Source organism: Carassius carassius, chromosome 4 (assembly GCF_963082965.1).
Source record: "Carassius carassius chromosome 4, fCarCar2.1, whole genome shotgun sequence".
Lineage (NCBI taxonomy): Eukaryota > Metazoa > Chordata > Actinopteri > Cypriniformes > Cyprinidae > Carassius > Carassius carassius.
In genome coordinates this window covers 23,659,702-23,675,611 of record NC_081758.1, presented here as the reverse complement: position 1 = coordinate 23,675,611, position 15,910 = coordinate 23,659,702, and the positions used below count along the sequence as shown (strand labels likewise).

At 38.1% G+C, this 15,910-nt stretch overlaps 1 protein-coding gene across 3 annotated transcripts; it reads right to left on the bottom strand.

The window, feature by feature from the left end:
• LOC132139536 (retinal guanylyl cyclase 2-like) lies at positions 1–14,198 on the bottom strand. 3 transcript variants are annotated; one of them, XM_059547961.1, is made up of 19 exons: positions 13,869–14,198; positions 10,164–11,215; positions 9,280–9,581; positions 8,363–8,738; positions 8,173–8,257; positions 7,924–8,038; positions 7,502–7,621; positions 6,498–6,581; positions 6,192–6,368; positions 5,818–5,974; positions 5,533–5,682; positions 5,246–5,394; positions 4,859–5,022; positions 4,592–4,784; positions 3,987–4,161; positions 3,051–3,149; positions 1,331–1,425; positions 169–254; positions 1–89 (listed from the first exon to the last, which is right to left on the bottom strand). In XM_059547961.1, exons 2-19 carry the CDS (start codon positions 10,978–10,980, stop codon positions 2–4), a joined length of 3,432 nt encoding a protein of 1,143 aa, XP_059403944.1. In that variant the 5' UTR covers positions 10,981–11,215; positions 13,869–14,198; the 3' UTR covers position 1. The 3 variants fall into 3 exon arrangements, with proteins under 3 accessions (XP_059403944.1, XP_059403941.1, XP_059403942.1); XM_059547958.1 differs by having other exon boundaries at positions 10,164–11,166; XM_059547959.1 differs by having other exon boundaries at positions 10,164–10,989.
• Between the last annotated feature and the right edge of the window lie 1,712 nt (positions 14,199–15,910).

Sequence of the window (15,910 nt, the reverse complement as noted above, 5' to 3'; positions counted from 1 at the left end):
CTCATTTCCCCATGTTCTTCTGTCGATCCAGGAATTTCTGCCGCCTGTCCACAGGAATCTCATCCAAGCTGATACCATGGTTGCTCGCCCTTTGTGGCAACAAAAAGAAAATGATCAAATCTCTACATTATAGACATCATTTAGTGATAGAACTGGTTTCTTTCTTACCCAGGAGTAAGGTCTGGCGGTACAGGTAATGGCTTGTTGAATCCTTCTCTCCCAACCAACCAGAATGTTTCTTCTACACCTTTACCCTGTTAGAGAATGACAGGAGCTCATATTATATTCTTCAAGACATTTTAGAGGCATTAAGCACAATACTGAATAGTGTCATGTGTGATCCCATGAGGTTTCTTGGCAAATGCTAAAACATTTTCACCCTCACACTACTTAATTTCATTTGTTTACTAATAATGCCTGACAGTGGACATATGTGCAGCATGACAATTCAGTTATTTTTGTCTTTTTTTCCTGAAAATCATGATTCTTTTTTGCCATAGTGTAATTTCCATAGAATGAATTGTGTGTAATAACATTCTGTGGTGAAAATTATTGTGAAATTTAGAACATTATTTTTTTTACATTTTTTTATTTTATTTCCTTTGTTAATTTTATGGCTAGCATTAAAGAGGTGTTTGCCTTGATTTTTATCTGCACACAACATGTCTCATGTTCCTTCTCAAGTGTGGTCTTCACTGACACTGTTGTCTTCTTGATAAACAAGATCAACATCTAATAAGAATGTATTAGAGACAACATTGTTCTGGAAATTGCACCAGAACTTTAAAACAGATGCATTTCTGGAAATATGTATCTACTATATAATCATCACCATTTACGGAAGTCGTGGCCTAATGGTTAGAGAGTCGGACTCCCAATCGAAAGGTTGTAAGTTCGAGTCCCGGGCCGGCAGGAATTGTGGGTGGGGGGAGTGCATGTACAGTTCTCTCTCCACCTTCAATACCACGACTTAGGTGCCCTTGAGCAAGGCACCGAACCCCCAACTGCTCCCCGGGCGCCGCAGCATAAATGGCTGCCCACTGCTCCAGGTGTGTGCTCACAGTGTGTGTGTGTGTGTGTGTGTTCACTGCTCTGCTCTGTCATTTTGGATGGGTTAAATGCAGAGCACGAATTCTGAGTATGGGTCACCATACTTGGCTGAATGTCACTTCACTTCACTTCTTCACAATCACACAGCTAATATTGAATTGGTTTATGATTATTTTACTATTTATTATTAGTCTATCTTTTTATACAATAGTTGTGCATATATAGTGAAAAAAGTGCCTGAACTGTATAAACACCTGTCAGTATGTGTATGTTTGCGTACCTTGAGCTCTGTTCTGCCCCTACCATCTATTTTGTAACCAAGTTTCAGGCTCTTCAGGACATCAACAGTACTCTGGTTGACATGAATTCTGTAAGCTGTAGAAACAGGAATAGCAAAACAATAAAGAAAGACATAGTAAATTAATTAATATTACAATAAAAAGTGTTACAAATTGAACACCACTTGATCATTGCCCATACTGGTATCTTGTGAATTAATACAGACTCATCAAGAACATATTATGCTGCATTCCACTTGGGAGTAATGACATATGGAACCACTAGATGGCAGTATGTCCAAGACTGCCTCTGCCTGACTGTCCAGTCTGAGTTGTTGCCAAGTCCGCGGCCGAGGAATTAGGATACTTTAACACTGTTGCTGCAGGTTGTTTTTCATGTCCGAGGGTTGAACAACTACCCAACTAACCAATAACGTGATATTTAGCCACTGGAATGAAAATGTTACCAGGGGAACCCCGCCAAAACATGTGTATTGTATCCCCGGAAACCGATTTTTAACGGGGTTATGTTGCGAAAACCTGGCAACCCTGACTCTGAGCTAGTTAAAACTGAAGCACTGAGCGTATTACATCACCCAAGACATTCTGTCACTTTCTGTTGTCGTCAGATAATCTGGACAACTGTGTTTAGTCATTTCATTGCGTAGGTGAAATCACATCACTAGATGCGTGACCTTTGTGGCCTAATCTATGAAAACATCTTTAATTTGAAACAAATTGTCTGAAATTTGAAAACAAACCCTTCTTGTACAATATGATAAATGTATAATAATAATTTTGAGGTATTTCAACTCTAAAATTCACACTTCAATTCAAACGTTTGGGGTAAGAAAGTTTTTTTTTCTTTTTTTTCTTTTTTCTTTTTATAGAAGTCCCATTTGCTCACCTAACCTGCATTTATTTGATAAAAAATACAGTAAAACATTAATATTATGAAATATTGCTTTTTTTATTTTAACATATTTAAAGATTTAATCTATTCCTACAAGGACAAAGCCATCACTCCAGTCTTAAGTGTCACATGATCCTTCAGAAATCATTCTAATATAACCTGTTTAACATTATTATGTTAAGAAAAAGTTGTACTGATTAATATTTTTGTGGAAACTGTTATACATTTTTCCAGGATGTATTGATGATTAGAAATTAAGAAAAAAGAACAGCATTTTTTTAATATATATAAATCTTTTGTGATATTATAAATGTATTTACTGTCACTTCCAATAAATTTTATGTAGCCTATTCTAGTTGAATAAAAGTATTGATTAAAAAGTACTAACCAAACACCAGTGTATATGCATTTTTTTTTTTTTTAGGTATTGGCAGCTTGTTCTAGGGTTGAAGAAAATGTTCTGGGATAGATGTGGCAGAAGGTCTGATTAAAGGTGAGACAGTTCAGGGTGATATCAGAGCCCGAGTTCTAAGAGGACATTAGCTTTAAAGCAGAATTTTCTTTCTAATTTGGCTTATACTCTTAAGAGCTTACAGGGACCTCTGCTCTTTAAGCCCTCTGAGCTTCTCACTGACATGCACTCACTGTTCAGCACACACACAAACTACTAACCACTGAGTCTTCAAACTGATCCTTAGCCAAAGACAAATTCCTGGAATCACGACTTTGGAGACAACCACAAGCGCTAACATTGTAACTATCAGACATGTGCTGATGTATATACATATTAAACACATAAGTGTACTCACGCAACCCTGTGGATTCCATTCGGGAGGCTGTGTTTACTGTGTCCCCGAACAGACAGTACCGAGGCATCTTCAACCCAACTACACCTGCTACCACTGGACCTGTCACATACACACGAATTATAAGTTAGCACATTAGCAACTGCATAGAATTACATGTTGTGTCAGAAACCCCTGTGTGAGCACCATGTGATCTCTGCCGAGTTGTAGGGTGGGGGAAAGAGCCAGTGGCATGCTCACTAATTGGATGAAACTGTTAATTGGATGATGCCCGGGATTTACATTTCACTTGTTCTAGGAATACACAGCCATCAGAGGATCAAGTGTAAATACGTTTTTACATTTAGCACAATGTTCAATTTGGTGATGTAAGGCAAGACCATCTTTGTCAATGAAAAATACATCCACGGGAGTAATTATGTGTTTGATTTTTAACGTTGTGAGATGATGCATATACAGTAGTTTAAGGGTGTAAAGTGTACTATACTTTGAATAGCGTACTGTACTCTGTACTCTGAATATTCTGGGTCTCTTATGGCTTTGTTAGCTGTGTAGAGATTCAAGGCTGCCACAAAGTTTAACCAGCTACATGCTTTATGTAAACTACCTTTCAAAAGTTTTTTTTTTAATTGTTACAAATTATTTCTATTTCAAAGAAAAGCTGTGCTAAACTTTATAGCCATTAAAAGAATCCACAGATATTAAGCAGCACAACTGTTTTCAATACTGATAATAATAAAAAAATTTTCTTGAGCAGCAAATTTAATGGCAGCTTTACTATAACAGGCTTACATTACCTTTTAGTATATAGTAAAATAGTAATGATTTTAATCAAAAAAAGAGCAAGAGACTTCTTTTAAAAACATGTAAAAAAAATTCAGACCCCAGACATTTGAATTTTGTTTGTATATGTGTTTGTGTGCTTTGTGCTATTCTCACCAGAATGGAGTCCAATGCGGATTTTGACTTTGACGTCAGGCATGTGCCTCATTTTAAATGTTCCGATGCAGTGCAGAATGTCCAGACACATGTTGGCCATCTCTGCTGCGTGACGGTTACCGTTGCGGTTTGGAACCCCCGATGCCACCATGTACGCGTCACCAATAGTCTCTACCTGTTGATATGTAAAGTGAAATGCAAAACTGTTTGTATGTACTATCGGTATCATCTCAAATTATATCATATTATATAAGTCATTTATTATTTTCATTTATTCCATCACAAGATAAAAACCTTTAAAGAATGTCTTATTAAGAGATTCACTCAAAGATCATCTCTCGGTGTGTTAGCCTTTTCAAAGGGAACTAATAAATACATTATAGATACTAATATGTAAACTTTAGGTACTAATATGCAACTTTACTGCACAAATCTGCACCATTTAATGTTAAATAAGGCACAAAGGTGTACCTTGGTCCTTTTGAAAGGGCACCACCCAGTGACAGCTTTTGTATCTTTTACTGAACTCAGCACTGAATGATCATGAAAGAATCTACTCAATTTCCACAACAGTTCAAGTGAAGGATAAAAAAGCTCATGTAAACCTTGTAGACATCGTGGATGGCGATGATTCCATCAAAGAGTGTGTAGAGGTCGTTGAGCAGATCGACCACTTCGATAGGTTCACTCAGAGCAGAGATGGTGGTAAAACCAACAATATCACTGAAATACAGTGTGACATCTGAAAAGTGCTCCGGCTTCACTGGCTTCCCTGTCTTTAATGCCAAGGCCACAGATCTGAAAGACAGAATGGCATTATAAGAAACAAAAGGAATGTGAAAAGATATCTGAACATCTGAAGTGGGACTCACTTGGGCAGCATCTGGGCTAGAAGAGCATCGGTTTTCTGACGCTCTACCTCTAGCTCTTCAGTCCTCTCTCGGATCAGATCCTCCAGGTTTGAGGAGTACTGCTCCAGCATCCTTAACATTGAGTCAATTATATTTGTCTTCTTTCCCTTGTTCACATTCTTAAACTGCAAGTTAGAAAAAAGGGACAGGAAAAAGGAGATGTTTTTGCTGTTTTTTCCCTCTGTATATTTTATATAGTGAATTTATTTGTAAAAAAAATTCCTGGAAGGAAAGTCTTTATGTTTGTTTATTTGCTTTCTTTTTTTAATGGCATGCATTGAAAATAATGCATAATTTTACTTTTGTCTTTGTGTGTGTGTGTGTTTGAGAGAGAGAAAGAGGGTGTACCTGTCTGAAGATCTCCTCAAATGTGGGTCTCTTGTCAGGCTCCTCACTCCAGGCATGCTTCATGATCTGAATCACTTCCAGCGGCGCTTCATCCACAGACACAGTGGGTCGGCACAGCGGTGGAGGAGAGCGCACCTTATCTATGATTTCTGCACACAGACATACACAACTTGAGTATTCACATCTTAGAACACTGTATTCATATCATGGCTCCAAACCAACTCCATTAAATCATTGCCATCTTTAGTTGGTATGAGATAACGTCTTGGTATGTGAGGGTGTCTAACCTTCAGGAGGCATATCCAACATGCAGAACGGAGCACAGCGAGAGATCACCTCCTGCATGATAATAGCAAAGCTGTATACATCAGCTGGATACGTCCCCTTCTTCTTCAGTTTAGGATTCCGCAGGATCTCTGGAGCTGTCCAAAACTGATCTGTACCAAATATACACAGATCAGAGTCAGAAAGACTGAATATATAAAAACAGGCAAGAGGAGAGGAGATAATGAGAGCCTTTATGTCCTGTTTCTCATGTCATGTTTTAGCTATTTCCACATGTTAACATGTACCCTCTGGTTTGGTGTCCTCCAGGATGATGTTTTGAGAGTTGATGATTTCATTTAAGCCATAATCCGTAACCTTCAGAACAAATCGACCGTCTACCACACAGTTCCTTGACTTCAGGCGTCCATGAACGATCCCACGATTATGCAAGTACTTCATTGCCTGAAAGGAACAGATAAAAAGGCATTAGAAGGATAGTGACAGAGAAGCATGAGGAGATGGGAGCAGGTGACATCCTTAACAGTTCATTAGTTAACAGCCAGTCATTCTTTACCACATTTCCTTCCATATCTTACTGAGCTGTTTTTACTTATCCCTTCATCTATGCTTTCCTTTAACCCTTTGTTAACTGAGCTATTCTGCCTTCTTAATTCCTCACCCTGATCAGGTCAAGAAGAAGAGAGGACTTGAACATCCAGTCCAGTCTCATTTCCTCGTTGTTGAGCAGGTCTTCCAGGCTGCCTCTGGTGCAATGCTCCGTAACAATGCCAAATATGCCAGTATCCAAGAACAGACCCAGAAACAGGTTCAGATTCTCATGACGCATGTCTCTCAGCTATAGTGAGGGGAGAGGGGGACAAGCAGACAGGGTGGGAAGGTGAGTGTAGTGTTCAGATTTCGTTTAAAAACCCGTCCAGAACTTGTAAGCTAAATAATGATGAACTTTCATTCACTTATGTCTTACCTTGATAAAGATGGTCTGAGTGCTGTCACTGATTTCTGAAACAGAATCTTCACAAGGGCATTTCTTCAGCCAGACCCAGTCACCCTGACAGCACAGAATAATACAACTGAACACATCTCCACAGGCTCACACAGAATCTGATGACCTTGTTTTTCAACTTTTCTGCACCAAATTTTATGGATTTAATTTAAATAAGATAAATGGTTTAAATAGAGTTTAGAGTCTCATGTACAAACAATGGCCGTATGTAGTTCATATTAAATACAGGTTAATTAATGCAACATTCCTCTAATCTGATTGTTAATGTAGTTTGCCTGCAGTGATGAACAGGTTTTTGAAAGTTGAAACATCAGCTTTTGTTTTCATTAGTGAGCGTGGAGCGTGAAATGGATAACCTAAAGAAAGCTGCCATGGAATAAAAAAATAAAAAGGTAATTGCAACTTTTTATATCACAGTTCTGGCTTTTCCCCTCACAGTTCTGAGTTTATGTCTCACAATTCAGACAATTTATTTGACGAGATATAAACTTGCAATTCTGAGAAAAAAAACTCAGAATTTTAAGATGTTTACTTGCAACTGGCAGTTTTAAAGTGGCAATTGTGAGGTTATAACTGGAAAATTGTGAGGAAAACAAGCCAGAATTGTGAAATTAAATTATTTTATATCTTGCAATTCACTGGTGAATGTTTTTACTTCTGGTATTCAGTACTTCTGCTATTTAGTACTAGTATGGGGTGGTGTTGCGCAGTGGATAAGACACATGTCTTTGGTGTGAGAGACCTGGGTTCGAATCCACTGTGAGACACCAATGTGTCCCTGAGCAAGACACTTAACCCCTAGTTGCTCCAGAGGAGTGTGACCTCTGACATATATAGCAATTGTAAGTTGCTTTGGATAAAAGCGTCAGCTAAATGTTAATGTAAAAGTACCAAAACACTATGCTAACAATTTACCAAAGTGTATATCTATGTCTGTAAACAAAAAAAGCTCACATTGCACACACCTCAAAAACAGCAACATTGGATGTCTCAGGAGTCGATGTAATGTAACTGCGACCTGAAACTGAGCGGTGAGGGGTTTTAACATCTAGTTGACTCTTCACCATACTCTCCTCATTCAGCTTCTACAGACAGAATGGAGAGAAATTGAGAATGTGAGAGACATAGACAAAAATCTAAGCGAGCGAGAGAGTAAGTCCTATTTAGTATCATCATACATGCAGCAGATCACACACTAAAGTTTTATTAAATTAATTTAGATTATTGCCATACTCTGCTCATTCAGCTTCTACACACACACACACACACACACACACACACACACAGAGAGAGAGAGATAAATGGATAATGAGAGAGACATAGATAAGTTCTATGAGCAAGACGGAAAGAGAGAGAAATGAAGGATGAGAGAGCATTTGTGACTGACCCTCCTGCTGAGTGTAGTGTTGATGAAGACCAAGTCATCCAGTGTCAGTACTATCTTAGTGGGGCTTCCATTTCCTCCTCCACCAAATGCTCCTAATATCCCCTGCCCATGTTTCCTGGACACACACACACACACACACACACACACACACACACACACACACAAATATGCTTATTTGTTTATCAGTTATACAATAAACTGATTAAATACAAGATGATTTGCTGCAACTCAAACAATTTAATTTCATACCTTATATGGAGAAAACATGCACCTGCTACACTTATCAACACACAGAACAAGAGAAGGAGGAAGAAAAGGGTCACTCCATCCAAGCCTGCAATGAAAGGAAAAGAACGACGGACAGAATCAGTGGTGATATTGATGCTTTTAAATATATTGTAATAAAACTGATGTTGTACAAGAATTTCTGCTTTCTCACCTCCACTACAAGCAACATAAGGACTGAACCAACAGTTTGAGTCAGTTCTCGGAGACGCTCCAGCAAAATGAATCGATTTCCCCAAGTACTTCAACCCTCCATATTTCCCATACGTGTGTGGTGCTTCCAGGATGTGAGTGCAGTGTAGGCTGGACCCAGAGCCATCTGAATCCAGGACAGCGTAGCGGGTCTGCATTCCTTCTCCATCAGTGCCTGCCGATATCTGCTGGTTAAAGCCATTGAATTCAAATCCACCCTCGTTTTTAACCAGTGCATCACCCGATACCCAGCGTCCTCCACTCGCAACTCGGCTCTGCTCTGCAGCCATGGCTGTATAATAGAGCATGTTATAGATGGTCCCAAAGAATGGAGAGACCTGCCAAGAAAGAAAAAAACATCCACAAAAATATAGAACAAATAAGACCATGATTGGGATTCAAAAAAAATTCTCAAACTAAGAAAATGTAATAATAAAATAATAAAAGTAAACATATTTTTATTAATAGTTTTTTTAGTATTATTCAGAAATAAATTATATAAAGTTTTTTTATTTGTTTTTATTTTTGTATTTCATTTTCATTACTTTAAGTATTTGTATTTTAAATTTTAGCTATTATAGTTATACTTAAAAAAATGAGAAATGTCGCCTTTGCAAAAAGCTGAAATAACAGAAGTTATTTACAGAAGTAATTATTTCTATGGAAGTTTTTTTTATATATATATATTCAGTTTCAGGTGAGTAACTATTTCTAAAAGTGGTTTTAGCTGTAGTTAATCATGTTTTATGAGAATCATTTAGAGACAGATACTCAGCTGAGCTAAACATCAACCTGAAAATGTCTTATTGTACACAAATTACATAAAAATTATACCTCTAATTCTAAAACAGTAAGGGAAGTTCAGACCAATTGTGTTACCTCTTCAGCTGGTGTGCTGGTACGGATGTCATAGGATTCCTGTGCTGCACTAAAGGCCTCATAGAAGTTTTGTTCCCCTTGGTCCATGGTTATTGTCAAGACCCCATCATAAGCTCGTCGCAGTTTGGTGTCATTGGCCAGGACTGGATAGTTCGCATTTTTATATGGCAATGAATACAGCAGTGTGTCATATGGAATGAAGATGTAGCCTCGGTCAATCATTCTCATGTCCATTGCTGTGGTTAGCAAATTATACTGTTCCTCTCCACCAATCAGAACAGAGTGCATGCACATGATGACAACTGCACACAGAAAATCAAGAGGGGGGGGTAAGTATGGGGGAAAGTGAAAACAGGATTGAGGAATAAATGAAAGGATAAGTTAAAGTTAATAATTATTAAAACACAATGAGAGATATCACACAAAATTATTTACTCTAAAAAAACTAAAAAGTGCTCCATTGGCTCGAAATTATAAGGGAACCACTTTTATAGCACCTATCTTTAAAGGTGCTATACAGTGTTGTCAGATGGTGCTATGTAGAAGCGTAAGAGGCTATCTCAGAAAACCTGAGGATATAGAAGGAGATCACATCAACTGAAACAAATAACAATTATTTTGTCATCTTTTTTTAATTCTCATTTTTGTTAAATGAGTAACACTGTAAAAAAATTTTTTATGTTTTTTGGAGTATGTTTTACAAAATTTTCAGCCTTTATACTTCAAAATTACATATTTAATTCAACGTGTTACATTCTAATTCTTTGTAATTCTTTGTGAAATTTACTAGCAAATTCTACACCAGTTTTTTTTATTCAGTGTCACTCAGCTAAATTCATATTTGCATTTTTAAGCTTAATTCAGACATAACTCATAGATCTCACCCCTCACTCGATCGGTCTCCCGTATTTTCTTCAGGGCTCGCCGTGGCCCCTCCTTGTCCATCTCCATGGTAACAACCACGCCAACTGGCAGACCAAGAGCACGGAGAGATTCTGCAAGTTCATGCCCAGTCGCTTCCCACATGTTGTTCTCCGCTGTTATAATCCCAACGTGAGCCCAGCGGAAAAAGCGCAGCACGGAGAAGAGCACATGAGAAGACAATGGGAGCGGCCGCAGAAAGGTGGGATACATTCCCTCATCCATGTCAGCCTTCAGACAAGCCCAGGACAGGATGCCCTTGTTCCAGTTCTTTGCCAGCAGTGTAGCAGCAGTGCAGTAGCCAGGGTTTGCCGGTCCAAGAAAGGCCGATCCATAGCCCTCCAGCTCGGCAAAGCGTGCCAGCGCTTTCGAGCTTGAGCAATCCTCATTAATTAGTGTGTATTCATACCAGTAGCCTTTGTTAAGGTCTGGGTTTTTGTTTATTCGGCTCATAGCTAATCGTGCAGCCAGGTCTGGCAGGGCTTTGGAGTACATGGGGTCACACGCCCACGGTCCTACGATGGCGATTTTGAAGGTGGTGCCCCAGGCCTCACAGGGCAAGTACGATAGCATGACTAGAGGAAGGAGAAAACAGTTCCCCCACCAGCTGTGGCTGTGGAGCACTGGGCTCGAGGACACTGGCCTCCATGAGCCATCAGGGTTTTTTGCTTTTTGCTTGGAGGTTTGTTTCCGTCGTCTCTTTCCAGCAGAGGACAGTTGCCATCGTGGGTGATGGGACTGGCAAAGAAAGCTAGAGTTTCTGTGGTCATCCATTTTCATTTTGTTTTACTGTTAGTTGTCAGGGACAATGAAAGAACAGGTGCCACTGAGAGATGTTGTCTTGTATTGTGTGAATATTTTATTTTGATTAAAAAAACACACCCAAAACCCCCAGCTCTCGATTTGGGTTCTACCCACTGAGGGGCACTAGCCCAAAACTATAACCCAATTACCAGCCATAACTGTCTGTTTTAGAGATGGAGCAAATGTGTGCAGATGTATTTGAGAAATACAGCTTATAAGGGTTTAGTGAATGAGAGGGAAAGAAGGGGGGGAGACAAGGGATGAAAACAGAGCAGAAAAAGTTAGTATTATTTATACTGGAATATTAATATACAATACATTGCATATCTTTTTTAACTTAGTTTACTATATGTAGTAGTGATGTGAGAGTAACAGTGGCTCAAACATCAGCATAAGGGTCAGGGGCCCGGGGCCCGTATTCACAAAACATCTTAAGGATAAAAGTAGCTCATAACTCGCCGATTTATGGCGAAAATTCAGAGTAAATTTTTACTCTAAACGTATTTCACAAAGTGTTTTAGCTCTAAAACTAGCTCCTAAATCTGTGAAAGATGGTGAAGTGAAGTGAAGAGGACTCCTATGTCACTAAGACCAAGCCACAAAATATCCTAAAATGGCTGTTGCCGGCAATCTGCCTCTGAATGTAAACAGTTTAGAAACATTCAATGATAATGACCTTTTATAAAGGTATCACCTTTGGTTTTTGGAGCTTATCCCAACTCTAAATTTTGAATGATTATGTCTTTGTTTTCATTAACCAGTTGGGCAAGACGTAACAGCTGTTCTTGAGACCAGTTTTCTTTTTCATTTAATTTTATGTTTGCATCTATCACTATCAGCCATGATTTTTTAATTAAAAGGATGCATATTCACTAACTGTTTCCAAGAAGCACACATGTAAGAGGCCGACAATTAGCTGAACTTGTTTAATTAGTGACTCTTGGTCTGCATTTTAAAATCTTTATTTGAATCTGGCAACATTTTTAATTTTAAACCTTTATATATGGCAACGTCGCGCTCTACAATACTTCTATGAATTAATCTCTGACAGAGACTATCAGCCAATCACTGTGTGCATAGTTAGTAAGCACGCTGACATCATCCATAGCAACGAGGTCAACCCCGCCCTTACTCTTAGCTTAAGACTTCTCTCTATTCCTTAGTAAAGATTGTCTCTGCAGCTTTGTGAATAGGTTTTAAGAGAAGAATCTTAGCTAAAAAACTTTTACTGCTATTTTGGAGAACTCTTAGTGGTAAGATAAAATGTCTTGTGAATGCGGACCCTGATATCTGACTCCAGGCTTGGTCTGATCAGCTGACCAGCCACATCCTCACCTGACTCATGTGACATCTGTGTTTCAAGGTAGAGTTGGGGTGAAATGTCACATGACTTGTACCAGGCTGTCTGCCATTCCTCCTTCTCTCCCTCTCCCTCTCTTCCCTCTATCCATTGCTCAGCAAGCAGCAAGCAGATTAAAATTAAAGAGCTCTGCCTTCATTTGCCCTGGCCATAATAACTGCCAAATAACGTGAGGCTTAAACAATCTTGATCTTAATCAACCTTATCTCTTTACACCATCATCACTCTCTTGACCTGTCAAGAGTTTTGATCTTGGATGTTTTTCTTTGTTCTCCATCCTCTAATCCATGTCTTCAACAATCTGTCTGACTTCTGTATAAATGTCCTGTCTAGCCCCTCACTTCTTAACCTCTAGGTCTGGCTTGTTCTCTTTCTTTGGACCTTTGGCCAGCTCTAAAATAACTCAGGATTACAGAGGATTGCACGGGACCTTGCTGTCAGACTCATGCTACTGTGTTTGAGAGATCCACTGTCTGTGATATTAGAGAACTGTCACACCATAGCTCCCCATTTATTCAGTCAATTTTTATGTACAGCATTACAGCACAGTAGTTTTATCATCTAAAGGAATTTCACGTATTTACATAGCTATTTTTGGCATTTATTAATGTATAAAGTATGTAGTGTTTTAGTAGTGAAGTGATTGAACATTACAGTAAATGGACAATACTATTTCAATGCTATTTCTTTATCAACAAAGACCCATATCTTTGAATGTTAGCTGAGTTAGCATAATTATCAATTTGACATCATTTAGTAGCTTGATACAGGCACACATTTCATTAAGTAGGAGCAATAAAGTTAACTAGTGTAAATTACATTGAATTTTGATCAAAGTAATAATAATATAATGAAACTAATTGTGAAGTTTAACACATCAAATGCTGGAATAAAACAATTAATTTATATTGAAATAAAATTATTTGTCAAACTCTAATACAATGCAAAAAAAAAATTATATATATATATATATATATATATATATATATATATATATATATATATATATATATACACACACACATCGTATTTTTCGGACTATAAGTCGAACCTGAGTATAAGTCGCATCAGTCCAAAAATACGTCATGATGAGGAAAAAAACATATATAAGTTGCACTGGACTATAAGTCGCATTTATTTAGAACCAAGAACCAAGTGAAAACATTACCGTCTCCAGCCGTGAGAGGGCGCTCTATGCTGCTCAGTGTAGACTACAGGAGCATGTTTTCACTTGGTTCATTTCTCTCGGTTCATGTCAAATTAATTTTGATAAATAAGTCGTACCTGACTATAAGTCGCAGGACCAGCCAAACTATAAAAAAAGTGCGACTTATAGTCCGGAAAATACAGTATATTTCTAGTCACCAAGCCTAAGATTACTTAGCATCCCTCAGGGAAGTCCTAATCCTTTAAGCCTCAGGGAATACTCTAGCAAATTCAATATTGAAAACTACTGTTACCCTTAATAAAGGATTCCTAATAAAAGAGCAAAAGATCGGCTAACCTGGTAAGTGTGGCTAATTGAGAGCCATGATGAGTTCTCGTCCCATTAGAACACAGAGAGTCTGAGAAGAACCAGAGGGGGACCAGAACTGCACTCCCACAGAGGAAATAGTAATAAGAAATAAAAAATCTGAATCAAAAATGTAAAAGTTCAGACTGAAGGTGGAGAAAAGACAGATATTCCATGTCAAAAGAGATTTAAAAAGATTTAAAACGTTGTTTGTCTTATCGTCTTTAAAAAGCATAGTATAAAAAATATAGATGTAGAAATCCACCTTTCTCTTTTTAAAATGAAGAGGTTGATCTTTGGTTTGTGGTCCCTGGAGGTTGGAGGCCCTCTGTTGGACTGAGTCCTGCCCCAATCTGGAGATCTTAATGGAGGAAGCCACTGGAACAAGAGCGTCTCTGAGTCCTGGGTCTTACCGGGAATAGGCAGATTTACAAAGAGAGAGACGGCAAGAGACAAGGAACGAGCAGAGGAAAAAGGAGGGGCAGGCCGGCAATCCAAGCGATGACTTCTTAACACTCTTTAGCCTATAATCCACACATACATGGCAAAAGGCATTTTGTCTCCTCAGTGTGCACATGAGCTTGTGGCCCAGCAACATTCAAGATGTCTAACAATTTGAAGTAGATATAATAACAACACTTAAATACTGACACTTCCAGTCACAACGTTAGACGTAATTATTTTTAACCACTGTCAGTATTTATAGTCTAACTTTAAATGGATAGTTTTGTCTAATTATTTAATTTTTAATGTAATGTCATGACAGATATTACAACAGAAATGTTGTATGAAGGTTTCTAATTAAGCTGAGGATTTGATCCCATGGCTTTGTAGGATCAGCAGTGAGCCAACAAACGTTACGGATTGAACTTGTACTGTCCTGCTCCATTTTGTTTCCTTGGGTGCTCTCTGTAATTTTTGTTTATGTTGCCAATATGGCAGTCCTCTTGGACACCCAAAATGTCTGCAATAGACACAGTCAGCCTTGAGGAATTATTCCTGTATTAAAAGTGTCAGATAATAGCAACCAGAATAAATGATAGGCATCTGGTCATGTGGCCTCAATACAGCAGCCCCACTGTTAAGATTGAATAAAAAGATTTTATTCATTTTATTAAGCTACTGACGTGTCCTCATATAAAGTGTCCTCATGTCACATTAAAAAATCCCAAGTGTCAATGTGCCTCCTCCCTTCTTTTTGCTCTTTCTTGAGTTTATAAGCTTGGCTTGGAGCTCCCAACAGGTGAAAGGAGATTTGAGTTCACAGGAAGCCCTAAGCCAGGATACCTCTTTGTTCATTGTGACATTGTGTCCTATAACACAACCCTATTACACTCTTCTTCAAGTTTCTACTTTGACTAAAAAGCTAAATTTCTGTCTGATATTTGCAGATCAGACAAATAAGTGCTTAAAGGCCTTCTGGAGAAAACTGGAAGGAAAGGTCACATGTTAACCAAATATTACAAGATGCAGCATTCAAAATGAGGAAATGAAAGGATGGAGATACATGAAACAAGAGAGTGGGAGCTGTGAGAGGTCACTCAGCACTTGTGAAGTGGTAAGCGCTCCAAGGTCAAAACCTGTGAAGATTATATCCTAACTACATCCTTGAGCTGTCCTCCAGCCAGGACTGGAGCAGCACTAAGACCTTTATAAAGTATACAAACTAATTTATACAAATTCATTTGACCAAAATTTTAAATATTAATTTGTAAAACAGAATGGCAATAAATACTTTAGCAAATAGATTCATAACAGTGGCTGATGGTGATTAGTCACCGCAATAAGTCCCATTAAAAGTTCTTTTGGAATTATCAAATAAAGATTTATTTACAGATTTAATGTTAAATTTGATGTTGATGCTCATAAAACAAATATAAAATTGAAAGAAGAATATTATTAGATTTTACAATAAAGTTATCTGCTAAAAGCCACGGAAAGAGTTATTTATATGAAATGGGTTTTCTCTCTCTATCCTGGTTGAATCTTATGTGTACATAATATACTGCTACTCAGAATTTTGGGATCAGTAA